The sequence below is a fragment of the Siniperca chuatsi genome, linkage group LG11 (assembly GCF_020085105.1).
Source record: "Siniperca chuatsi isolate FFG_IHB_CAS linkage group LG11, ASM2008510v1, whole genome shotgun sequence".
Lineage (NCBI taxonomy): Eukaryota > Metazoa > Chordata > Actinopteri > Centrarchiformes > Sinipercidae > Siniperca > Siniperca chuatsi.
Window position 1 is genome coordinate 29117592 of NC_058052.1, and position 19047 is coordinate 29136638.

General features: G+C 45.3%; 3 protein-coding genes across 7 annotated transcripts in view; 2 read left to right on the plus strand and 1 right to left on the minus strand.

Moving 5' to 3' along the window:
• Window positions 1–3767, minus strand: part of LOC122884262 (NLR family CARD domain-containing protein 3-like) — a 33444-nt gene extending 29677 nt beyond the window's left edge. Inside the window, exons 1-6 of one of the 4 annotated variants that reach the window (XM_044213934.1) lie at window positions 3543–3766; window positions 2194–2246; window positions 1858–1980; window positions 1211–1318; window positions 681–728; window positions 137–253 (exon numbers count right to left, since the gene is read on the minus strand). In XM_044213934.1, coding sequence (XP_044069869.1) covers window positions 137–253; window positions 681–728; window positions 1211–1318; window positions 1858–1946 — 362 coding nt within the window. In that variant the 5' untranslated portion in view covers window positions 1947–1980; window positions 2194–2246; window positions 3543–3766. Of the gene's footprint in view, window positions 1–136; window positions 254–680; window positions 729–1210; window positions 1319–1857; window positions 1981–2193; window positions 2247–3542 lie in introns of all 4 variants that reach the window. The other 3 variants (XM_044213936.1, XM_044213933.1, XM_044213935.1) reach the window with 3 other exon arrangements.
• Window positions 3657–9546, plus strand: LOC122884767 (mucin-19-like). Its single transcript, XM_044215088.1, has 2 exons — window positions 3657–3803; window positions 7520–9546. Exons 1-2 carry the CDS (start codon window positions 3657–3659, stop codon window positions 9506–9508), a joined length of 2136 nt encoding a protein of 711 aa, XP_044071023.1. The 3' UTR covers window positions 9509–9546.
• ninl (ninein-like) overlaps window positions 6033–19047 on the plus strand; it is a 45980-nt gene continuing 32965 nt past the window's right edge. Inside the window, exons 1-4 of one of the 2 annotated variants that reach the window (XM_044213939.1) lie at window positions 6033–6229; window positions 10743–10956; window positions 11038–11134; window positions 12825–13018. In XM_044213939.1, coding sequence (XP_044069874.1) covers window positions 10774–10956; window positions 11038–11134; window positions 12825–13018 — 474 coding nt within the window. In that variant the 5' untranslated portion in view covers window positions 6033–6229; window positions 10743–10773. The remainder of the gene's footprint in view (window positions 6230–10742; window positions 10957–11037; window positions 11135–12824; window positions 13019–19047) is intronic. The other variant, XM_044213941.1, reaches the window with a different exon arrangement.

The following is a 19047-nucleotide window of genomic DNA, read 5'->3' on the forward strand; positions in this document are numbered from 1 at the left end:
AATTGGTAATAATAAATGGTAGTAATTGAATTAATAACACTAAACAAGAGACTTTTTGATCTTATTTTAAGAGTTTTTGCAGTGTATATTTAACTCACCCCCACCCCCAGGTTCCCACTAATCCTGAAATGCTCACCGTTGATCAACAGAGTGGCGTCCATCTTTGAAGTGTACAGGATGACGCATGGACCGGTCACTCTTCATGGACACACAGCTGGGTTCAGGTTCAGGACAGTCTGGTATCTGATGGATCCTGATAGAAAGAAATTCATTAAAGTTCACATATTTATTCTCACTTAACAAAAGACTTTGTGAAATGATGTAGAAATTGTAAATGTCTGAATACAGGGCTGGACAGTAAGAACAATGGACGTGTTACTGAACAGAAGTCACTGTGTCAAATGTCAACATAAAGTGAGAGCAGCTACAACAACCGACATCATCAAACCACATGTTCAACCCACGAATCAGCTCACAGTCCAGTCCAGAAGACCTGCATGTGGAACTGGTCAGACTGGAATGACTCAGGACAAACATCAGCAGTCGGCAAATCTGCTCTGACTGATTCAAATACGTGTTGCTGTTACATTTCTCATCATGAAGCTAAAGGTGACAGTTTCTCCTAATACAGATCTGAGATCAGATCGCCCAGCCCTGTTTTAACACTGACAACTGCGTACTTCAGCTCAGACTGACCACTGGGAACCTCTGAGCTCTCCTGGTCGACTCTGTGGAGGAATCATGCAGAATTAGCTCACACTATGTCTGTCCACACAGAGACAAACACAAGTTAAAGGTCCATGAAGTGATGTTGGGATGTGAACAGTGAATCAGATGACTCCCTGTAGTGGTAAAGGTTCACTAGTCCTGCTGATCCCACTGAGAATCAACAGCTCAGTGTTTTGCTTCACCAGTCATTTTGGTTTAGTCTCAACAGCTCTCACCAACCCCTCACTGTACATTGCTGAAGTACTCTGGAGGCACCTTGAACCTCCAGCTGCTCCTCTGTGGAGCTGCTCAGTGTCTGCTTGTATCAGACTGGTTGTACTGGGCAGCTCCCAGTGTCAACGTGTTTGACTGTGTGAGGTTTTGTGCTGGTGCTCAGATAACTTCATCTGAGTCAGTAAAGGTTTGAAAACTGGAGATCCCACGACTGAGAGTCTGATAAAAACACATCATTTTGTTTTCATCATCACTTTGAAATCCTCACCTTTGATCAACAGAGTGGCGTCCATCTTTGAAGACTGTAGGACGACGCATAGACCGGTCACTCTTCATGGACACACAGCTGGGTTCAGGTTCAGGTCTCTGATGGATCCTGATAGAAAGAAATTCATTAAGGTTCACATATTTAGAAACATTCTCACTTAACAAAAGACTTTGTGAAATGATGTAGAAATTGTAAATGTCTGAATACAGGGCTGGACAGTAAGAACAATGGACGTGTTACTGAACAGAAGTCACTGATGTCAAATGTCAACATAAAGTGAGAGCAGCTACAACAACCGACATCATCAAACCACATGTTCAACCCACCAATCACCTCATAGTCCAGTCCAGAAGACCAGCATGTGGAACTGGTCAGACTGGAATGACTCAGGACAAACATCAGCAGTCAGCAACATGTGAAGCAAATCTGCTCTGACTGATTCAAACACGTGTTGCTGTTACATTTCTCATCATGAAGCTAAAGGTGACAGTTTCCCCTGATACAGATCTGAGATCAGATCGCCCAGCCCTGTTTTAACACTGACAACTGCGTACTTCAGCTCAGATAAATGTGTGTGTTTGAAATGGAGAATCAAATGCTTTGTGACGTGGAGAAGAGTCATGGACGGTCAGAGATCCTCGCCTCACCTCTGAGCTTCGGTCCTCGTGTCATGTTCCCCACACAGAGTGGTTTTAGAGGGGGGGACTCCCTCCTGTCTGTCCTCACTCTGATCCATAGCAGAGCCCACACCTTCACACAAACACAGCAGCCTGCTGGGAGACATTTTACTCATCATCCCTCTCAGTCACATGACAAACACACAGCGCTCTGACTGGACGAAGCAGCTCCTTCACCTCAATGCTATCTGACAGTTTCCATGCAGAGCAGGAATGCTGCTGGACTGAAATGTCCCTCTTTTTCCAAGTCTACTAGATCCAGTCAGAGCGGCAGCTAGTCCGATAATCCAGAATCAATCACGTTACCTTGGCAGCTGCTGCTGAACTCACATCAGCTCCCAGAGACGCTCTGCCTTCACCTGTAGAGGAAACAGAGAGCAGAGCAGGAAGCATCGGTTCAATCACTGATCAGCACTATTTCCTGAGGAGGCTGAGGTCCTTCAACATCTGCCGGACAATGCTGAGGATGTTCTATGAGTCTGTGGTGGCCAGTGCTGTCCTGTATGCTGTTGCATGCTGGGGCAGCAGGCTGAGGGCAGCAGGCTGAGGGCAGCAGGCTGAGGGCAGCAGGCTGAGGGTAGCGGACGCCAACAGACTCAACAAACTGATCCGTAAGGCCGGTGGCATTGTGGGGGTGGAGCTGGACTCTCTGGCGGTGGTGTCAGAGAGGAGGATGCTGGGTAAACTACACGCCATCTTGGACGGCGTCTCCCACCCGCTCCATGACGCGCTGGTCAAACAAAGGAGCGCCTTCAGCGGAAGACTCATCCCCCCACAATGCACCACAGAGCGCCACAGGAAGTCACTCCTGCCTGTGGCCATCAGACTCTTTAACTCCTCCCTCTAAGTGTCAGTCTGTATGACCCGAAGTCACTAAACTGGACATTGATCATTAACATCTCTGCCATACTTGAATAACTGTGCAATATTCTGTGTTAATACTCCTGTGCAATATTCTCTTTTCAGTTTAAAATTCCCTATTTATTGATATTGATATTATTCACACCTCTATTACTGCTGTGCAATATCCTCCTTCTCATTATCTTAATAAGCTGCACTTACCTTGGCAGTTCATGCACTATTACTTTATACCATATTATTATCATCAACCGGTAAACCCACTTTGTACTTCACACTTATTTTATTTTACACTTATTTTATTTTATACTTATACCCACCTGGTACTTAACTTATTTTCTGACCTGTTTTATATTTTTTGCCTAGTGCTTCTATTTCCTGTGTGCACTGACTGTGTTCATGTTTCACTCTGAAGAGGAAGAGAAGTGATCAAACAGTGCCGAGACTTTTGTGGATCAAACTGTCCCACGAATGTTTGAATGTACAAATACATGAAAAGACACCTGGAGTGTGTCCCAGTGGAGGTTTTTAGGTTAAAATGAGCTCCAGCTGATTACATGTTAATAATCAATAAGAACCACCCTCTAATATAATAACACAACACTGACGGAGGCCATTTTGTATACGGACTACTTTTACTTCTATACTTACTTTCCAAATATTATCGGACCGAATGGATCAGATCCTGGTGGTGAAACGAGTGTGTTTAAGATGAGCCTTTCACTATGTAATCATTTATTACAATATCAAATATTCAGAAGTCAAGCACTGTACATAAACACGGAGTCAGGACTCACTACTTTCGCTTTGAACGCTGACAGGAAGATGGAGGAAGGTCTTCGTGTTCGTCTGCTGGCTGTCAGTGGAGCTGTGAAGTCCCGGTTTCTGCTGTCAGACTGGAACTAACCAACATGAGCAAAGCCTCCTTCAGGAGTCACAGAGGGGACAGCGTCGCTCACAGAGCTGCAGCTGCGACGCGACCAGCAGAAAGTGAAAGTAACCTGCACGCAGGGGGCGTGGCTTTGCAGGCAGCGTCTGGCCTGGAGATAACAGCTGGTGTAGGATGCTTTCTCTAATCACATGCTGCACCTGGGGAAGAAGGCAGGACAATAAAAAAAGTGTGGGCTACTTTTATTTCTGTCAAACTAGACTGAATAACACGCGCATACAATGTGAGTTTATTTGATGCATACAGAATATACTATTCACGTGATGCAAGACACTACAGTCTGGGAAAAGTTACCCATAACGAAGCCCCTAACGTTTAGCTAAGTTAAGCCTGCTAAGCTAACTTTTACTATCAAGAGGACAGCTGTCAATAAGAAAACAACACGACACTGAACGTTAGCTGTCAACAGTTTGATTCTAATAAAGATTCTCTGGGTGAACTGGTTACTAACAAAGTATGAACCAGACCAGATATAAGACTAGTTAAAGCCTGAGTTAAAGGTCCAGTGTGGAGGCTTTAGCGGCCTCTAGTGGTGAAACTGCAGTTTGCAGCCATGTGAATCCCGCTCGCCTCGCCCTCCCCTTCCAGGCCTGCAGGAGAAACTACGGCGGCCGCAAAACTCTCGAAAAACGCAAATGGCCCTCTCTAGAGCCAGTGTCTGGTTTGTCCGTTCTGGGCTACTGTAGAAACATGGCGGTGCAACATGGCGACCTCCGTGGAAGGGGACCCGCTCCCTCTGTAGATATAAAGGCTGATTCTAAGGTAACGAAAACACAACGGCTCTTATTTTCAGGCGATTAAACACTGATGAAAACATGTTAAATGCTCCACACTGGACCTTTGACTGACGTTAAGTTTTATGTTTTGTTATCAGGAACTGAGCAGTTCTATTCCTCCTCAGGGACGCAGGGTGTTGCTGTCCGCCATTTCTACAATGTTGAGACTGCCTGATTAAATAAAGATTAAATAAAAATGATAATAATAATAATAACTGTTATTGTGGCCCTCCCAGCGCTTTGCATTGTGGGACACGAGGTGGATCATAGAGGTATAATAAGAACAATCAGTACGACCGGCTCTTTCTGTGATCAATATCCAGAAACACACCAAGACATTCTGGCAAGACCTTAGCAGATTTGTCATTGATCATATTTTTAAAGATTTTGCATTATTATTATTGGAAAACGTGGTGTTTGAAGAAAAGAAGGCAAATGTTTTTTTAAATAAAACATTTGATAATGATTCTGGCAAAAGTTTTCATTCATAAAAGTAAGTTCAGCAATAAAAACCTTATTTTGTTGTTTTCCTGAAGGATGTTGAGCAAAATGTGAAACTAGTTTCTAATCCCACAAACAAAAAGGCTCCAAGACACTTAATATCTGTGTTTTATAATGTTATCGCTCTCTTTGGATATGAAACCAAACCCTGAAACAGACTGCAGATGCATGGCCACACTGCAGGTGGCGCTGCAGGCCACAGTACACAGCAGGAGCCTTTATTAGCAGTAGATTCATGTCTGCAAGAGGAATAGACCCAATGTGACATATTAAGACACTTTTACTTTGAGGAGAGACTGAAACTGTCTTTTAGAAACCACTCTGAGTGTCTTTATTGGAGGCTCCTGTAAGTTCACATAGACAAATATCAGATCAATACTGTATATTTCATAAATCTAATACTACTGTAAATCCACTGTTCACTGTCTGTCAGCTCCAGGACGTGTCTCTTGATGACTTGAATCTGGTGAATGTTCATCTTTCTAAGTTTGAAACTACAATGTTATCAGTTTATGGAACAATAGATACAGGAATATGTTCCGAGCGATCATTGATCAAACTGTTTAATTCGATTTCATAATGACAGCTTTTTTTTTGAAAAAGACAACTTAAAACAATCTTAAAGATTTCAGCTCAAAGATTTCATGCTACTTAATAAAGACAATTACTTTTGAAATAACTTGAAATAATCGGTTTGATCCAGCTTCAGAAAACAGTTTGCATAGAGTTAAAAAACAAAAAAAATACTGGTTAACTGAGTCAACATGAAATATTTCGTGTGATCGATTACTTCAATCTTTTAAAGTTTTATTATTGTCAGTGCTGCTGCCTCATGTGACCAATAAAGTTCTTGAATCTTGAATGACAGCATCATGACGCGTATCCCCTCTGTCTCCGTCACCGTCGTGTGAAAGGATGAAATAATCAGCTCTTGAACCAAAACGCCCAAACTCAGACATTTTGAAATTATTAATGAGAAACTGTGCAGAGAAAACTGATTTTTACAGTAGAAACTTCCTGAGCGGAATATGAGCGGTATACGCGTTTTATTGTGAAACGTCGGACCGGAAGTCACTCCGTGTATTAACGGCAGCCTCACGCGGCGGTCGGTGCCAGCCTGCTCCGTTACTCTCGGCTCACGTCGGTGGTTTAACGGCGGACTGTCCGGAGCTCCAGGAACACATTCATGGAGGAAACGTGAAGTTTTACCGGAGAGGGACCGGAGGAGGACCGGAGGAGGAGGTGGACTTTTCCCGCGGTAAGAAAACTACAGTTACGCTAAACCTCACTATCAGTTACCGTTAACGCGTTTTAGTTACCGGACAGACTAAAGTTTCCGTTAGTAGCAGAGCAGGTTGACGGTCGTGTGAAATGGCGGCACGAGCTAACTTGTTTTTAGACTTTTTTTTATTTATTTTTTTTATAAATATTTTTGAGTGTTGTTGAGCTCGCGAGCCTTTTGTTCGGCTCCGTTCCCATGGTGAAGCTTCGTCAGCTCGCGAGACTCACCGGAAAAGCCCGAGACGGTTACTGTAACGTTACAGCTGTTTCTCACTGTGATGGAGCATATTTACTGAAGAGTCGGGCTTCTGAACTGGTTTATTTCCAGATTTAACGTCAGTATTTAGACATTTTACTGCAGTAAAAGTCCTGCATCCAAAGTACAAAAGTATAAATAAACTTAAAGCACCAAAAGTGCTCGTTATGCAGAATAATATGTATAATATTACTGGATTATATTTATTGATGCATCACTTTAATGCTGCAGCTGCTGAAGGTGGAGCTCGTTTTAATGACTTTATGTTTTGCTTGGGCAGCTCGTTAATTTCCTCCCAGGGATCAATAAAGGTTTATCTTAATCTGTAATATTACATCATCTTTTATGTCTTTTAATATTTAGGAAGTGTAGTGGAGGAGAAGTAGAAAGTGGCATAAGAGTAAATGTACTCCTGCATTAATAATTAATAAAGGGACATAAATATTAGCTTCAGATGTACTTAAAGATTTAAAATTATATATTATTATATTACAGTGTAATCTGCGTATTAAATCACTGCATTATCATTAGTTATTTAAACACTGTTGCACTGTGCGTTGTGTTTTATAAGCTCATCTGAGGTTTTGTATGTGTAATAATCTGATCTCCAAAGTCACTTCTTTCAATCTGCCAATTATTTTTTTTCAAATTAATTGATCGTTTGGTTTAAAAAATGTCAGAAAATAGTGAGAAATGTCCGAGCAACAGTCCAACAGTTACAGAGATTCAGTTCAGGACTGTAGAGGACTGAAAAAACCAGCAGCCGTTAACATTTGTCTCTGGTTTGATGGCAAGAAATGTCTTTGAGAAATGTGGCTTATTGAGTAAAATAAACCGAAAGTTTATGTTTAAGATACAGAGAGAAAGATGTGGAACAAGTACTGTTTCGCTAACAGCTGTCGTCCAGAGTTTCCTGTGTGGCTGATGATGAAGATGATGGCGAAACACGGAGGAAGAGGGCAGACGTGTTCAGCTTCTGTCAATACATGTTGATCACTGGACGTCTGTTAGAGACGTCCGTCTCGATCCGGTCGTCTCCTCTCCCCGGAGAAAGACTCCCCTCGCTCACATGTCTCCAGTATCTCCAGTGTCACCGGTGTCTCTGGTATCTCTAGTGTCTCTAGTGTCTCCAGTGTCTCCGGTGTCTCCGGTGTCTCTGGTATCTCTAGTGTCTCCAGTGTCTCCGGTGTCTCTGGTATCTCTGGTATCTCTAGTGTTTCTAGTTTCTCCAGTGTCTCCGGTGTCTCCGGTGTCTCCGGTGTCTCTGGTATCTCTAGTATCTCCAGTATCTCCGGTGTCTCCGGTATCTCCAGTATCTCCGGTGTCTCCGGTATCTCTAGTGTCTCCAGTGTCTCCGGTGTCTCTAGTATCTCCAGTATCTCCGGTGTCTCCGGTATCTCTAGTGTCTCCAGTGTATCCGGTGTCTCCAGTATCTCCAGTATCTCCGGTGTCTCCGGTATCTCTAGTGTCTCCAGTGTCTCCAGTATCTCCGGTGTCTCCGGTGTCTCAGGTGTCTCAGGTATCTCTGGTGCCTCAGGTATCTCAGGTATCTCCGGTATCTCTGGTGTCTCCAGTGTCTCCGGTATCTCTGGTGTCTCAGGTGTCTCAGGTGTCTCAGGTATCTCCGGTATCTCTGGTGTCTCCAGTGTCTCCGGTGTCTCCGGTATCTCTAGTGTCTCCAGTGTCTCCGGTGTCTCTAGTGTCTCCGGTGTCTCCAGTATCTCCAGTATCTCCGGTGTCTCCGGTATCTCTAGTGTCTCCAGTGTCTCCAGTATCTCCGGTGTCTCCGGTGTCTCAGGTGTCTCAGGTATCTCTGGTGCCTCAGGTATCTCAGGTATCTCCGGTATCTCTGGTGTCTCCAGTGTCTCCGGTATCTCTGGTGTCTCAGGTGTCTCAGGTGTCTCAGGTATCTCCGGTATCTCTGGTGTCTCCAGTGTCTCCGGTGTCTCCGGTATCTCTAGTGTCTCCAGTGTCTCCGGTGTCTCTAGTGTCTCCGGTGTCTCCAGTATCTCCAGTATCTCCGGTGTCTCCGGTATCTCTAGTGTCTCCAGTGTCTCCAGTATCTCCGGTGTCTCCGGTGTCTCAGGTGTCTCAGGTATCTCTGGTGCCTCAGGTATCTCAGGTATCTCAGGTATCTCCGGTATCTCTAGTGTCTCCAGTGTCTCCGGTGTCTCTAGTGTCTCCGGTGTCTCCAGTATCTCCAGTATCTCCGGTGTCTCCGGTATCTCTAGTGTCTCCAGTGTCTCCAGTATCTCCGGTGTCTCCGGTGTCTCAGGTGTCTCCGGTATCTCTGGTGTCTCAGGTGTCTCAGGTGTCTCAGGTATCTCCGGTATCTCTGGTGTCTCCAGTGTCTCCGGTGTCTCCGGTATCTCTAGTGTCTCCAGTGTCTCCGGTGTCTCTAGTGTCTCCGGTGTCTCCAGTATCTCCAGTATCTCCGGTGTCTCCGGTATCTCTAGTGTCTCCAGTGTCTCCAGTATCTCCGGTGTCTCCGGTGTCTCAGGTGTCTCAGGTATCTCTGGTGCCTCAGGTATCTCAGGTATCTCCGGTATCTCTGGTGTCTCCAGTGTCTCCGGTATCTCTGGTGTCTCAGGTATCTCCGGTATCTCTGGTGTCTCCAGTGTCTCCGGTATCTCTAGTGTCTCCGGTGTCTCCGGTATCTCTAGTGTCTCCGGTGTCTCAGGTGTCTCAGGTATCTCAGGTATCTCTGGTGTCTCCGGTATTTCCGGTATCTCCGGTGTCTCCGGTGTCTCAGGTGTCTCAGGTATCTCCGGTATCTCTGGTGTCTCCAGTGTCTCCGGTATCTCCGGTGTCTCCGGTATCTCTAGTGTTTCAGGTGTCTCAGGTATCTCCGGTATCTCTGGTGTCTCCAGTGTCTCCGGTATTTCCGATATCTCAAACATTATTGGTCAGGTTTTAAGCGAGGAAGGACTCCACCAAAGAAGAAGAAGCGGAGCAGGGGGCATCATTAGACTGGAATCTGTACACAACACGGTGCTATAAAACTATAAACTATAATAATAAGTACAGTCCATGATAGCACGTAGGCTACTCTTTGCTGTCAATCAGAATCAGAAACACTTTATTGATCCAGAGGGGAAACTCTTTCATTACAGCAGCTCGCTGTCACGTCAGTCACACAGGAAGAGAAGCGCTGAGCAGAAAAGTACCAAGTGGGTTCACCGGTTGATGATAATAATACGGTATAAAGTAGTGGTGCATGAACTGCCAAGTTAAGTGCAGCTTATTTATAATGAGACGGAGGATACTGCACAGCAGTAATCGTGGTATGAATAAATGTCAATATCAATAAATAGGGAATTTAAAAGAGTATATTGCACAGCAGTATTGATGTGACAGAAATGCTTTGCCTTTGCACCTGTCAGTCATAGTCTGAAATGATGTTTAATACTCCGGTGCGATATTCTCTGTTTTCACTTTAATCTATTGATATTTATTCATACCTCTATTACTGCTGTGCAACATCCACCGTCTCATAATCACCTTAATAAGCTGCACTAAACCTGACAGTTCATGTACTGTTACTTACTACTTATATTATTACATTGTATTATTATACTGTACATACTTATCAACAACCAGTAAATCCACTGTGTACTTCATTTATCTGACCTGTATTATATAAGGCGTAAAGGCGAGCTGCTGTAACGAAAGAGTTTCCCCTCTGGATCAATAAAGTCTTTCTGACTCTGAGAAAGATTAAAGGGATTACACGGATTAAAGCGTGACTTTTCACAAATGTCACTCCACTGGACACCTTCACCTGGAAAAACGCTTGCGCTGAGACAACCTGAGGAGGAGCGAGTCGGCCTCGGGCGGGGCTGCTCACCTGAAAGGTCGTAAACCGTTATCGGGGGTCGCAAGCTAAACGTGTTGGGAAACGCCAGGTGGGGGGGTTAGTTTGTTTTGTTGCAGCTCAGGTGATGCAGGGATGCTGGCGGACAGGTGAAGCTGCTGATGGGGTTGTTTTGGACGTAAATGGAGCTTTTATTGGTTTTATTTCTCATCTCACCTGTTGTTTGTTTTGTTTACAGATCGGGGATCTCATCTCATCTCACTTCATTTCATTTCATCTCATTTCTTATAGTCATTTGATCTGTTGTCTCGTCTCATTTCGTACTTTATCTCACAATTTCTTCTCAGAATATGATGTCATCTGGTCTGTCATATCATACGATGTCATCGTATCTCGTGTCCTGTGGTTTTGTCTCTCCAGGTGTTTTGGCGTTGCAGCGTGATGCGTTGGGATGGAGGAGGCGGAGCACAGCCGCTACGTCGCCCAGCTGAAGGCCGAGTTCGACAGCTGCGACACGACGGCCACCGGCTTCCTGGACCGAGACGAGCTGACGGCGCTCTGCCGAAAACTGCAGCTGGACGCTCACCTGCCGCTGCTGCTGGACACACTGCTGGGAGAACGCACCTACGCCAGGGTACCACACACACACTGACACACAACTTAAATACACACTAACAGTTCCCCCTGAACGAGCTGAGCTGTCTTTGATCTTCAGGTGAACTTTGAGGAGTTTAAAGAAGGCTTCGTGGCCGTTCTGTCTCGCTCTCTGGACTTCAGCACATCAGAGGACGACAGCAGCTACCTGGAGCCAGGTGAGACAAAACACATCAGCGAGCCGCTCTGCTGCACCGGGTGACGTGTTCCTCCATCACCACGAACACACACACTGTAGTTTATTCTGACTCCGCCCCACACACACCGTCCTGCTGCCCCAAACACTCACTACAGCACCACATGTGGATTCATCCGCCGCTGGAAATAGTCCCCAACAGATGCTCTGTTTCCTCCTGTTGGTCTGATAGAAACTACAGCGAGCAGCTGTTTGAGGAAACTACTGAGCCTTTTTAAACAGGAAACTACAGATCTGTGTTTTTAAAGGTCTTCAGCAGGAACCAATGGGCTCGCAGCTGAGCGCCGCAGACAGGAAGTCAGACGGAGCGACACGTTGGTTTGAGTCTGAGTGAGATTTGTTGAGAATAAGACCAAACTGTCAGCACTTCAGCATAACTGTTGTTGTTCAGATGGAGAAACTATGTGCAGCGTAACGAGCGCTGGCTGCGCGGTGGATGTATTTCAGCAGCGGAGGAGTCTGCGACGGTGGCTGTGGTGGCAGAGCTGCGCACAGGGTGGAGGTTGGGTGCTTATTACTGTTGTGCTGAAGCTATTTATGTGAGTGAGTGCGCTGTTTGCTCCACCTTCTCACCACAGCTGCAGTGAAACATCAGGCTTCAGCTGCAGACGTCAGCAGCAGCGCTCGGGACCGGGGACTGATCAGTATTGGTGGGTGTGTATTGATCAGTGTGGTGTCACGGGATGAAGACGAGCTGCTGTGCTTCACGTGTTTTAACCCTTTAGCTGCCAGTCGGTTTACGTTACTTCTCACGTCAGAGTCCTTTTACTTGTATTGTTTTAAAATCTCCCCTGTTGGTGCGTTCAGGGACACTGGGACATTTATTCTGTCCCGGATTCATGAATTTTGTGCGATGATGCTGAAAATGATTTAAGCTGGTGCTTGCTCGTGGTGGGATTTGTTGGGTCTCTGTAGGAAAAGTGCAATGAGATGACTTCTGCTGTGAATCGGCGCTATAGAAATATAATAGAATTGAATTCAAGTGAATTGGTTTTCTGTATTTTTGAGCTTTTTAGAGAGTTTGAAAATGTAAACGCTGCAGTGGGGCTTATATGGATTAGTGGTGTCTTGCAAAGTCAAAATAAAAATCCTCTCATTTATTCATTTGCGTTCCGAGCGTCAGCTGCCGAACAGGAACTTTTTAATACAAGAAAGATAAACGTCGCGGATGCCGTGCTGAGGAATTCAAGTGTTGCAGCAGCAAGAAGACGCACAAGAGCAGACGCAGAGTTTCTAACAGCTAGAATGCTTTTATAAGCATTATATGTATCTAACTACACAGGCACAAATATTAAAGTATAAGTGAGGAAATGACAAAGGTGCTATAAATCTCTCTGCAAGTTGATTTTCATAGAAATGAGCTGAAACCTCTGGCTGCCTGGAACGAAGGTAAATCTGAGTTTTATTTTTGGCCCCAGCAGGTCCAGAATATCCCAGTTTGTTAGTGGGAGCTGTATTCGGAGCTCTGTGCTGGTCTCGGGCTGTTTAAAGTCCTGGTTCTGCTGCACAGGATTCCTGCGTGACAGGTTTTGGCTCCAACCTTTGATTGGCCTCTCGGTTCTGGCTGTGCGTCTCCACGGTGACTCTGCAGCTTCACTGACCTACATACGCCCCGACTCTCTGTCTGTCTTCACGTCTTTGTGTCTCTCCAGTTGTTCCAGAGGAGGTGAAGCCGAAGTTCGTGAAGGGAACGAAGCGTTACGGCCGTCGCTCCCGTCCCGACAGCAAGCCCGATGCTGCAGACTCGGAGGACTCGCCGCCATCCAGAACCGAGGCCACGGACTCGTCCCCGGCCGGCGTCCGCAGGGCCAAACTGAGACGCTCGACGTCTCTGGAGAGTGTTGAGGTGAGACAGTCGCTTCACGTCCGCCGCACAGCTGTTCCTTCTGTGAAACAGGTTTGAGATGTCAACTTTCAGAACAGATCATTTAACCGCTGCTTCTTCTTTCTTTTCTTTTCCTCTGCACTTCTAGAAACACGGAAAGGAAAAAGTTTGCACGGCTCGAATGTTTCGTTTGATAAATTCTCTGATGATACTTTTGTTAAAATCATTTTAGCCACTAAAATTACGAAATTGCACTGCAGTAAGAAACATCCAATCAGAGAGCGTCAGACTCTGCTGCCGCGTGGTTAATGACGAGCTTTCAGCCATGACGTCACTTCCTGTCTAGCCTCCGTTCCGCTTGCTGCAGTAGCTCTAAGACAAATCGACATCCACAACAGCAGTTAATATTAGACGTTGAAACCTTTCGTGAGTTAGAACTACAGCTCCCATGAACATTAACCAGCGTGGCAGCGCGCCCACGTACGTCATCATCATAACCTGGTTTCGTCCACATCCGTGAAACTCAGCAGCGCTCTCTTCTGGAGTCATTTTACAACAAACATCTGAATTAGCCGCACGCAGTCGACTCGCTCACGGGCTCCCCCCGGTCTGTCGCGCTGACGACGTTTAACCTGCGATGGTCTGAGGGATTGTGGGAAATGTTGTTCCACTAAAAACTGAAATATTCCCGGTTTGATTACGGCTGGGGACCTTTGTTGACATGACAGGTGTTCCTGCCGCTGTGACCTCTGACCTCATTCCTGCTGGTTGTGATAAAGGAGTCAAAGGTTATTCTACTTGTTGACCTCTGCTGAGACTGTGCGGCTCCGATGGACGATGATAATGTGAAAGAAAGCAGGAGGAGCACACACACACACACACACACACACACACACACACACACACTTGTCTCTGTGTGAATGAAGCTCATTGTGTGTTTTTGTGCTGGCTGGGTGAGGTTCGTCTCAAATATCCAGACGTGCTGTGATTCTGCGGCTCCGCTGCAGTTTCTGCAGTCGATGCCGTGAATACCTGAGGGGGAGGGAGGGGGAGGAGTCGGCTGGGGAGGTTTAGTGGTTTTGGGGGCGTTGGAGGTTTTTCAGGAAGTGGGATTGTGAGGAATGTGGCTGCTGGCGGGCGCTCTGTGCTGGTTTGGCTGCGGATCAAAGATGCATCGCTCTGTTTCTTTGGGACAGTTTTCACTTTTGTTTTTGTGGAAAAGAAGCTTCGCAGCTGCTCTTTGTGCCGATTTAAAAACGCAGTTTTCTCTCTGTGAGCTGCAGCGGCTGGATTCCTGTTCTCTAAAACAGACAGAAACCAAACACACAAACTGCTTCTTTGTTGGTTTATTCCACTGTCTGCTGCTGTGTCAGTCTCCACCTCTTCTTCTTCTTCATCATGAGTAGCTCACAAAGAAGAGTAGTGGTGGCCCTGATCCCGATCCCAGTCCCTTGAGTATCTGATCTGGTATCTTATATTTACCTGAATGTTGATTAAATGTTTCTGACAGCTGTAGATATTAAATCTGACACTGTATTTTTCACGAGCTACTTCAAATACTGAAGGTCCTGATTCAAAAATAATACGTTTATAAGCTTAAAGGAAGATTAATGTGGAAAGATAATAAAGATAATGTGGATGTCCAGTCAGTGTTGATGGTAAATGTAGTCAATTAAAGCCATAAATTCCTCAGTGGGTGCTATATTGACCGAGACCGAGCAGCGGAGTCGTGCTGTCAATAAAGCACAATTTATTGCTTCAATTGACTACATTTACCATCAGCACTGACTGCACAGCCGCGTAAAAGGAGCCGATTTGTCCTTTTAAAGTCTCCTGAAACTGACGTGAGATCAGTTAAGACAGAGGACGTCTCGCTCTGTTGGAGCTGTTGAGCTACAGAAACACAGAGTGGAGCTTCTTCCCTCGCAGAGGATCTTTGGTCGAGTTTACTTTGGTTCTCTCACCGAGTTAACATTAAATCGGTGACAGCTGATATGAGCCGCCGCCGGAGACGTTTGTCTTTTTAGCGTGACGTCACATGACCTTCAGGCCCCACTGAGTTTGTCGTAGTTTCTGTTTATCTGGTGTCTTTCAAAAAGCATCAGTTAGCTTCCATCATGTGGACTCTACAGTGTAAACCTGCTTAACCAGGTATGACTGGCCATTTAAATATTACATTAACATTAACGGATGAAAGGCCTGATTAGTTAGTTTTGCATCATATAGTTACACTGATTATTGTCTCAGCCCCACTGTACAATATATCTGTGGTCATGTGATCATTAGCTCCTTTTTCCAGCCTGTTTTGTTTTTTTTTACACATGATTCAGTGATGTACAGGGTCGGATGATATGATGATACACACCGTGAGACGACAGAGATTTTCTCGTATCTTTTAAGGTACTTTCAGACTTTCAGCCTGCTGATGTTTGATTGACGACTTGTACCATGTGCTGCAGGTATGGATGGGTTAACCAACGGGTCTACAGAGTACAGGCACAGGGGCCCAAGGGCCTCATTATTAGGATTTGTCATTGCAAATAAAAGAAATTGAATCGCTGAAAAGTCTGAAAAACTGAGGGAAAAGCTTAACGCCTTCAAAGTGAGTCTTTATCCCCTCGGGTTCAGGATGTTTACATCTAATTCAGGTCAGGCTCAGGATTAACACCAGTCTGTACAGCAACTAGTTAAGTACGTTTAGTTATTCCTTACCAATCTCCATAAACCAGATTGTTAGTTTAAGCATTACATCAAAGATGATTCAGTTTTTGTACCTTTTTTAAAAACGGTGAGTTCCAGGAGCTCGATCGGACTGATCCTCTTAGAAATATTGTGGAGATAAGTTGAATTTGCATTAATTTTTGTGATTGCAAGACTGCATATTCCTGCAGGGACTGTCTGATAATCAGTTCTGCACTGATGGAAACACAGCCGAGAGCTGATTGACGATTAAACTGTAAAGTGTCTGTACGGTGGAGCAGAGTGAAGTCAGAATAGAGACAGAGGAGTGTTTCTATCTCGGTCTGCTGCTGCTGTTACATCAGAGTGACTCTGTTTAAAATATTGAAGAGTTTTTATGTAACTCTGCTCTGTGATGCCTGGAGATTAAATACTGTAACTCTCTCTGCTGCATGTGGATTTCATTCGGCTCCAGCAGCTGAAATCTCTGTAAATACTTTATGCAGCATTTAGTCCGTTATATAAAGGGCTCGACGAGAGCGTCTCACACACAGATACAGTTTACAGTATGAAGAGTTTCACGGTTGGTACTGTAGTGGTTGTTTTTATGGCAGCGTTTGGTCCAGAGTCGGATATCTGTGAACTACCTCCTGATCCCATTCCTGCTGAAGGACGGATGGATGAAAGGATCTGTGGGTTTAGATTTTTTGGGGTTAGGAAGACAACGAGAGATCAAAGATCAAGCTCTGTGTTACTAAAATCCAGCAGTCTGATTCTGTTCAGAAAGCACATGGCATGTCAAAATGTTAGGTAGGAAACACATTTAGATTTTTATTCTGGAGAATTGAGAAAATTGAACCCCACAGGGGGCTGATGTAGGTCAGGTGATGGAGCAGGGTTGGTGGTTTGATCCCCACAAATAGGGCTGCATACTGAAAAGGTATAAAACTGAAATTCAGTACGTCCGTGTGTGTTGATCCCAGAGGACACAGCCTCCGTGAACGAACATCAGAGTTAAATACTGAAGTTGTGTAACCATGAGTCTGCTGCTCTGAACGAGACACTGTCCGTCTGCCTGTCTTTATTTAACGTTATTTATCTACTTACCTTCCTAGTGCATGTGCTAACTGATGATGATCCTGTACACCTGAGTGTTTGAGAGGTGTTTATGTTCTTTGGTATCTGCTCTGATGGTCGTAGAAATGTTGCGCGTTACATTGTTAAATAAATTCAGCATTGTGTGCTTGTCTTTACCAATAATAATCTGCATCAGCACTAAAATCCAGTTTAGCCTTCGATTACAAGATAAAAACATTCTTTGTAATTTCATTTCATGTTCCTCGAGCAAAACACAGAACCCCAAATGTAAGTCTCTTTGGATTAAAAAACAGAGCTAATAGAGTTGGGTTACAAATACCAAAATTCGGTACCCTTATGGCACCTTTGGTATCGATTTAAAAAAATAAATAAATAAATAAATTTCATTCAGCCCCCTGAAACCTGGTTCTAAATAAGATCAGTTCTTATATCAGAACACAGATTAGCGGAGGGGAAACCTGGTTTTGGATGTGTGGCCTCTCTTGTCTTTTTCTCCTCTAATTAAATGTATTCTTTACTCTGTGCTGATGGTGACGGCTCTCTAAACGATGCTGTCGCTCCTTAACAAACTGAGTTTTTTTTTATGCTGCTGCAGCTAACTGACAGTAAAACTGACAGTTAAATAATTCATGTGCTGCTGAATTTTTCACAGCAGTTTTAACCTCCTTTTCTTAAATCACTGACCACACACAGCGACAACACCTGCACACAGTGACAACAGCTGCACACAGCGACAACACCTATACACAGCGACAACACCTGCACACAGTGACAACAGCTGCACACAGCGACAACACCTACACACAGCGACAAGTGACAACAGCTGCACACAGCGACAACACCTATACACACACCTGCACACAGACAACACCTGCACACAGTGACAACACCTATATGCGACAACACAACAACAGCTGCACACAGCGACAACACCTACACACAGCGACAACACCTACACACAGTGACAACAGCTGCACACAGCTGCACACAGTGACAACAGCTGCACACAGCGACAACACCTACACACAGCGACAACACCTATACACAGCGACAACACCTGCACACAGTGACAACAGCTACACACAGCGACAACACCTGCACACAGTGACAACAGCTACACACAGTGACAACACAATGACAACACAACAGCTACACATAGCGACAACAGCTACACACAGTGACAACACAACAGCTGCACACAGTGACAACAGCTACACACAGCGACAACACAACACCTACACACAGCGACAACAACAGCTACACAAAGCGACAACGCAACAGCTGCACACAGCGACAACACAACACCTACACACAGCAACAACAGCTACACACAGCGACAACACAACGACAACACAACAGCTGCACACAGCGACAGCTACACACAGTGACAACACAACGACAACACAACAGCTGCAAACAGTGACAACAGCTACACACAGAGACAACACAACAGCTACACACAGCGACAACAGCTACACACAGCGACAACACAACACCTACACACAGCGACAACAGCTACACACAGCGACAACACAACACCTACATACAGCGACAACAGCTACACACAGCGGCAACACCACACCTACACACAGCGACAACACAACAGCTACACACAGAGACAACAGCTACACACAGCGACAACACAACACCTACACACAGCGACAACAACAGCTACACAAAGCGACAACACAACACCTACACACAGCAACAACAGCTACACACAGCGACAACACAACGACAACACAACAGCTGCACACAGCGACAGCTACACACAGTGACAACACAACGACAACACAACAGCTGCAAACAGTGACAACAGCTACACACAGAGACAACACAACAGCTACACACAGCGACAACAGCTACACACAGCGACAACACAACACCTACACACAGCGACAACAGCTACACACAGCGACAACACAACACCTACACACAGCGACAACAGCTACACACAGCGGCAACACAACACCTACACACAGCGACAACAGCTACACACAGCGACAACACAACACCTACATACAGCGACAACAGCTACACACAGCGACAACACAACACCTACACACAGCGACAACAGCTACACACAGCGACAACACAACACCTACACACAGCGACAACACAACACCTACACACAGCGACAACAGCTACACACAGCGACAACACAACACCTACACACAGCGACAACACAACACCTACACACAGCGACAACACAACAGCTGCACACAGCGACAACACAACACCTACACACAGCGACAACACAACACCCACACACA

Bases quoted from the DNA above. Each gene is read 5' to 3' on its own strand.
- LOC122884767 (XM_044215088.1), top strand. From the start codon at position 3,657: ATGAGCAAAGCCTCCTTCAGGAGTCACAGAGGGGACAGCGTCGCTCAC. The intron at 3,804-7,519 runs GTAGGATGCTTT...GACGTCTGTTAG, and splicing joins GCCTGGAGATAACAGCTGGT to AGACGTCCGTCTCGATCCGG.